At 39.6% G+C, this 7,425-nt stretch overlaps 1 protein-coding gene across 1 annotated transcript; it reads left to right on the forward strand.

Annotated features, from left to right (window-relative positions):
- Nucleotides 1–1,435: 1,435 nt before the first annotated feature.
- Nucleotides 1,436–3,044, forward strand: LOC119429483 (piggyBac transposable element-derived protein 4-like; the record flags this gene model as incomplete). Its single annotated transcript, XM_037697100.1, has 1 exon — nucleotides 1,436–3,044. A coding segment is annotated over exon 1 (1,609 nt), but the record flags the coding sequence as incomplete, so codon positions are not given.
- Nucleotides 3,045–7,425: the final 4,381 nt, after the last annotated feature.

Genomic DNA, 7,425 nt, shown 5'->3' on the forward strand with positions numbered 1-7,425 from the left:
AACAAACCAGTTATGTTGGTGCTAAGATGGTCTCTTTGGTACGCCCCCTCCTCCATTGCCGGCCCTCTTCCTTGTTGACACAACGTTTCAGCACAAAGAAACTTTCCAGATGACCTGACTGAAAAATGTTGGATTGTATACCTGGATTATTGAGCATGGACTTTGTTGTTTTCAACCAGTTTGACACAACGGGGTGCACCAAAGAGACCATCTTAGCACCAACATAACTGGTTTGTTTTACTTTGGAGTAAGCTGTTGGGGGAAGAATCAGTTTTGTGTTGTGTGTTTCCTTGACTGATGAAGCCTTCCGGATCGAAGGTTAAACGTATCAACACAAAAAAAGAAACTGTCCAGATGACATGACTGAAAAATGTTGGACTTCTATATACAGTATCATTGTAAACACAGTTCATCTTACCATCCATAAATGCAGGTTAAAACTCTATCAAGCAAAGAGAAAGTCATACGTGAACATCATCCAAAACTGCTGCTGTTTTCAGAGTCAAATCTCAGAATGACAACATGGAATACTGTTCTGTGGGCAGATGAAATATGATAATACAAATTTTACATTCTTTTTGGAAACCACAGCTGACACATCCTTTGTATTAAAAATCCAGACTGTTATCTGCATTCATATCTGAAGTCTGCCTCATTGATGGTATGGAGGTGCATTAGTGCTTCACGCATCAGCAGCTTACACATCTGGAAATGCAAAATCAATGCAGAAAAAATAAACTGTTTCCAGTGATACGTCTTTTAGGGAAGGCCTCACATATTTCAGCAGGACAACCCTAAACTAAATTCTGTATCAATTTCAACAGTATTGCTTCATCGGAGAAGGGACCAGATCAGGTCTCTCTTGTAAATTAGTCCTCGGGGCTCTATGGGATTTACCTGTCTAAATAAAGGTTGAATGAAAGATTTTGACACTGTGCACCTGCAGTCCTGTCATTGACTCTAGACTGTTGAACAGCTAGAATCCTACATTAGATTAAAATGGGACAAATTCCCCTCCAAAAACTGCAGCAACTGATCTTAATCTCAATTCAAGTGAACTTAACCCTTGTGTTATGTTAAGGGTCAATTTGACCCGTTTCAATTTTTGTGTTGATCAAAGTGCAGGTTATCCTTTCTTTTTTTCCATGAAATGTTGTGACTTTTTCTCCTCTAGGGTCATGAACTTCTATGTAAAATCTGGACTCTTTGATGTGTTGTTAAATGTCTGCACACAGTTTGTATACAAAGATGATGTTGCGGGTCATTTTGACCCGCACACAGAGTAGCTGTTAAAAATCCAAAAAAAAAGTCTTTGATGTACTTCATTTTGATTGCCTCTGAATAAACATTCAGAACCAGGTGTGTGTGGAAGAGGGACTTTCTCTCCCCTGTCCTTGTCACTGTTTCCATGCCCGTTCTTGGAGAAACACCAAAAATGAGCTCCAGACGATTTACAGCTGAAGAAGCTTTTTCGCAGCTTATGAACTGGGATAGTGATGTAGAGGAAGAGGTTTCAGAGACAGAGGATCCTTCAGAGCCAGAGGACAATGCCATTGATGATCCAGATTTTCAATTTTCCCATGATGAGGAGGATTCAGAGGACGAGTCTGCAGGTGTCCCTTCTTCAGATGAAAACCAAGAAATGCAACAATCGTCATCCACAGAGGGGACATGGACATCTAAAGATGGTAAAATAAAATGGTCAACATCACCACACCAAAGCCAAGGTAGATTGTCATCTTGTAATGTCATCAAAATGATTCCTGGTCCTACAAGATTTGCTGTCACAAGAGTTGATGATATTGAATCAGCATTTCAGCTCTTCATATCCCCACCCATAGAGAAGATAATCCTCAACATGACCAACTTGGAGGGGAAGCGTGTCTTTCAAGAGAAATGGAAGCCACTGGATCCGACTGACTTGCATGCTTACATTGGAATCCTGGTGTTAGCTGGCGTATACAGGTCAAAGGGTGAAGCAACTGCAAGTTTATGGAATGAAGAGAATGGAAGGCCAATCTTCCGAGCAACAATGTCTTTGGAGACATTTCACATGATCTCTCGTGTGATCCGATTTGACAACCGTGACACCAGAGCTGATCGACGTGAGAGAGACAAACTTGCAGCAATCAGAGATGTCTGGAATAAATGGGTCGAAATCCTGCCTTTATTGTATAATCCTGGCCCCCATGTTACTGTCGATGAGCGCCTCGTTCCATTCAGAGGACGCTGTCCATTCCGACAGTATATGCCAAACAAGCCTGCGAAATATGGCATCAAAATGTGGGCAGCCTGTGATGCAAAATCCAGTTATGTTTGGAACCTGCAAGTATATACTGGAAAGCCACCTGGAGGAAGACCTGAGAAGAATCAGGGAATGCGTGTGGTTTTGGAGATGACTGAATGGCTGCAAGGTCATAACATTACATGTGACAACTTCTTTACATCCTACCGTCTTGGAGATGAACTTCAGAAGAGAAAGCTGACTATGTTGGGAACAGTCAGAAAAAATAAGCCAGAACTTCCCAGTGAGATTCTGAAGATGCAAGGAAGACCTCTGCATTCCTCAAAATTTGCTTTCACAGAGAAAACAACACTTGTTTCTTACTGCCCAAAAAGAAACAAGAATGTTCTTGTGATGAGCACAATGCACAAAGACGCATCTCTGAGCACACGAGAGGACATGAAACCGCAAATGATTCTGGATTACAACTCCACAAAAGGGGGAGTTGACAATCTTGACAAAGTCACAGCAACATATAGTTGTCAGCGCAAGACTGCCCGTTGGCCTTTGGTGGTTTTCTACAACATTTTGGATGTGTCTGCTTACAATGCCTATGTGCTGTGGATTGAGATCAACCAGCAGTGGAATGCCAGCAAACTGTACCGACGTCGACTTTTCCTGGAAGAACTAGGCAAAGCACTCGTCACTCCAAAGATCCAGAACCGGGTCAGGCCAGCTAGATCCCCAGCAGCTGCTGCTGTCATCGCAAAGGTCCAGGGCAGGGCATCTGACCAACCCACAATGGATCCTTTGGATACAGGTACAAAGAAACGCAAAAGATGCCAAGTCTGTCCCTCTCGAGATGACAGTAAAACAACTACCTCTTGTGTGAGATGCAAGAAATACATCTGCAAAAAGCACATAGTCACATTCTGTCCATCATGTGGGGAACGCTGAAAATGTTGACTGTCAAAAACCCGAGAAAATGCGGCAAGTTAAATGCAAAAAAAAAAAGGGTTCGTGAAGAGGGAAAAATTGAAATCAGGAGTTCTTTAATATAGTGTTGGAAGTGTATATCTCTACTTCTCATCTCTTCTAAATATTTGTATAATCTAAAATAAAGTTCTTATTGGTTTAACTTCATTTTATGACTGTTTTGAGTGGATTTACACAATGCGGGTCAAAATGACCCGCAACATAATAAACGTATTTTTTTCTCAACATAATACAAGGGTTAAAGAAACAATATTTTGATTCTTTGTATGTCTGTACATATGATGAACGTGACAATAAAGTAGACTGACTTTCCCTACATGTTGCCAGACTGTTTTCAAAAGAGGAAGGGATGCTTTACAGTGATAATTATGTCCCTTTCATGTCTTTTTGTTTCATCACAGAGCAAAAGGTGGAATTGGAAATTTCCTCTGTCTGTCCATCCATACATGTTGTGAGCATGATAACTTGATAAAACAAAGTTAATTATCAACTTCCATTTTGGTGTGTTGCTGTTGTAACAGGGGTGGTGCGATAAACCCAATGGTGCAGGCAGGCAGTCGAACACTCAGAAGGAAAATTAAATAAAGTATTTATTTATAAAAAACAAAAGGCTGTTGGTGCAGCAAAACTTACATGAACAACAAGGAGTTCACAAGGAGCAGACCAGGACATCACCAGTAGACAGATAACAATGGCAGGACAAGGACTAACACAGAGACACATACTTATATACAGTGATTATCAAGATATAACACCTGTGAGGACACAGCTGAAACACATCAGGGGGAATGATAAACTGGGAAACCAGGGAGTTCAGGAACAGAGGCACAACACCAGATGGAGCCATACTCTAGGAAAACACAAACCCTATAGAAAACAGGAACTGAGGATCATGAGAACACAAGACATAAACACAACACAAGATGGAGCTAGACACCAGGAAACAAACCATAATCCCTACAGTTGCTGGCGTCCAGGCGAAAGAAAGGTTATTTTCAAAAAAGAGCATGCATCAGGATAGTTATTTTCAAAACTTCAGTAGCCACATCTAAATCTAAGATGGCTGCCACCATAATTTATGTCACTGTCATGAGCCTGATAACTTGAAAAATAAGTGAATAATTTCAATTTAGGTGTGTGGCTACCTAGGTATAACAAAGGTTTCTTTATAAATTGGGTTGCCATGTCAAAATACAAGATGACTGCCTCTATATATGTATGAATGTAAACCTTGTGAGCTGGATAGCTTCAAAAATAAATGATGTGCCAACTTCTACTTTGGTGTGTGGCTGCATGTACAAAAGGTCACTATCAAAAATTGGGTTGCCAAGTCAAAATCCAAGATGGCCACCACCTTTTATATATGCAGATTGACCACCCTAATAGTTTGATGAAACTATGACTTCTAGTTTTCATATTGCTTAAATAGTTTCCTTAAATGATTGGGTGGCTGGACATTAATGTACGGTGCTAAAATCAATAAAATTGCTCCCTCCACTTGCTAAAATCTGTCACTCTGTGCTGCCTTGGGCAAGCAAAAAAACGACAAGCAAAAAACTAAAAAAGCTACCTCTATTCATATACACCGTGTAGCTACTATCCAATTCAATAATCTTGCACCAAGAACAAAGGTTTACTTGCATTCGCTGTTCAGTTTGAGTGTAGAAAAAACAGTTGTTTTGAAAACAACAAACATTCAATATTCAAATCCATCAACGACAGAGCAATTTGACATACTAATTATTTAATTTGCATTGCTCCCAAATAATTCAAATTACCTCAATTTTTCCATAAATGGCAGTTCATTAGTTCTGACATTTGATTTTTTTTTTCTTTTCAAGTTATATTGTTAATAAAAACATAGGTTTCTGGGAATGATTGCATTCATTTTGGTACAGTTTACACAACATCAGAATATTTTCAGAACTGTGGTTGTACTTTAACGTGAGAAAAACATTATAAAAAGCTTACAACAAACAGTCAATGTATTGCATTTAAGCTTAACTAAATGTAGCCAATATCCCCTCTTCAGTTTCCCTCACAGCAATCAATGCAGCACCTGCCAGCATGATGGCAGCAATGGTGAAGTGTAAGCAAGATGAACAGCATTTGGTTTGAAAAAGAGAAAGTCAAGCATTTCAGCTATATGAATGTCCAGTCTTATTTTGGCCTTTGCTGCAGATTCCAAAGAAATAAGATGCATCTGCGTGAGAAATATGCAAGTGGTTTACCTCACTGATGGCAACATAGTATCTAGGCTGCTGGAAGCGCGGTGCGTTGTCGTTCCGGTCTCGAACAACAATGCGAACCTCGTGCAAAATCACCGTCCCAATCAGCTCGTTGGTACATTGAACCTGAACCACAATGGACTGGATGTACGATGGAGGCTGAAAATGAGCAACAATAAAAAAAAAAGACAATACAATGCTAAAACATACAATTGCAAAGGAAAATTACAGTAACAAAATATATTGCACAGAAGTTATCAGAGAACTAGAAGTTTGTATTTGTGTCAGGTCACATTCAAACATTGCAGCAGGAGAACTGGATGATTCACAGAAAAGACGGAGCTGAAATTTGAGTTTTTCAAAGCAGCAAATGATGATGAGTGAGACATCCATAAAAATGTAATTCCCACATCAAAAACTCCCTTTATGGGATAGAAAGTAAATGTACTGGTGCCAATTTAGTGTGAAATTGTTAGAGGCGCCATGTTTACTAAAATGCCATGTTTGTTGGTGGCACAATGATAAAGTGGTGGTGGAAAGTCGTCAAACCCATTCAAGTTTTTATTTTTATTTTTTACATTTTTTTTTCAGGTTTCAAACTCATCTTAAGTTTTACAGAACTCATTCCCGCTCATAATTGTACACCCTCTTCTCTTGAGAAACAATGCAAGAAAATATGTTTTGTGAAATTTACAGAAACAAAAAAGCAATGATGAAATTAGTGATAATTTTTTTAAGTCCTTGGAAGTCTAAGGAAACCCATTTTATCCAATTCTAATATTATGTTCATACGAAATGGGATAAAAAGTATGTTCTAGTGCCACTTTCCTCACATGAATACAAGACTGAATTATTGTATTAAAAGCTAAGTATAACTTTTTGGCCACCATTTAAATTGAGGGGGAAAGGGGTAATTAGGAAATATGATTTGATAATCAAAGCAATGATAAAGTGTTCATTGAAAGTGTTTTATGTAAAAACTGACAATTGGGCAGTTTTGAGTGCTGTAGCCCTCAGGTTTGTATCAAAACAAGGACAGCTAATAAGACATCAGCTAACTCAAAGTCCACCTTTTTACAGATCCATTTTTGCAAGTGGCAGATATTGAAATGTTGAAAATGTTCTAGTTAATGACAGCAAAATTAGACAAGTCTGAAAAAGTCTGTCCTGAAACATGTCAGAATGAAACCTCTCCTCTCTTACGTTTACAAAAGTATATCAGAACAAATTACAAGACTGCTGAAACCCATGTTTTTTGTATAATAGAATAGAGAAAAAACATATAAGCTTGTTTCAGCTAAATCTTCAAACTAGACTGTCTAGCACAGAGGTCGTGGTGATCTGGGTTTGTTATGTAGCTGGAAGACGTGGGCTTCTTGCCCCCAATGAGTCCATCATGAACTTCTGTGTACAGTAGTCCCTCGCTACTTGGCAGTTCGACTTTTGCGGACTCGCTCTTTCGTGTTTGTTCGATGATTGTCAACTTTAATACTCCTCACGGGATTGGGATAGTTAATGAAAACAATACTTCATACAGGTGCCACCATTTTGTAGTTTTCCTTCATTAGGCCTACACTGTAAGGCCAGTCAAAAGAACTACACTACCCAGAAGCCAACAGTACTTCCGGACGCTGCTTTCTGATGAAATAGAGGGAAAGTTTTGCAATGCAAATCCATCCATCCATCCATCCATTATCTTTTACCCGCTTCTTCCATTTTGGGTCACAGGGGTCGCCGGTGCCCATGTCCAGCAATCACTGTGCGAGAGGCGGGGTACACCCTGTACAAGTCGTAAGTCCATCACAGGGACACATAGAGACAAACGAGACAAACAACCATTCACTCTCTCACTCACACCTAGAGACAATTTAGAGTTACCAATCAGCCTAACATGCAAGTTTTTGGTCTGTGGAAGGAAACCGGAGCACCCGGAGAAAACCCACGCATGCATGGAGAGAACATGCAAACTCCACCCAG

Source organism: Nematolebias whitei, unplaced genomic scaffold (assembly GCF_014905685.2).
Source record: "Nematolebias whitei isolate Nwh7 unplaced genomic scaffold, NemWhi1 Nwh_scaf_1572, whole genome shotgun sequence".
NCBI lineage: Eukaryota > Metazoa > Chordata > Actinopteri > Cyprinodontiformes > Rivulidae > Nematolebias > Nematolebias whitei.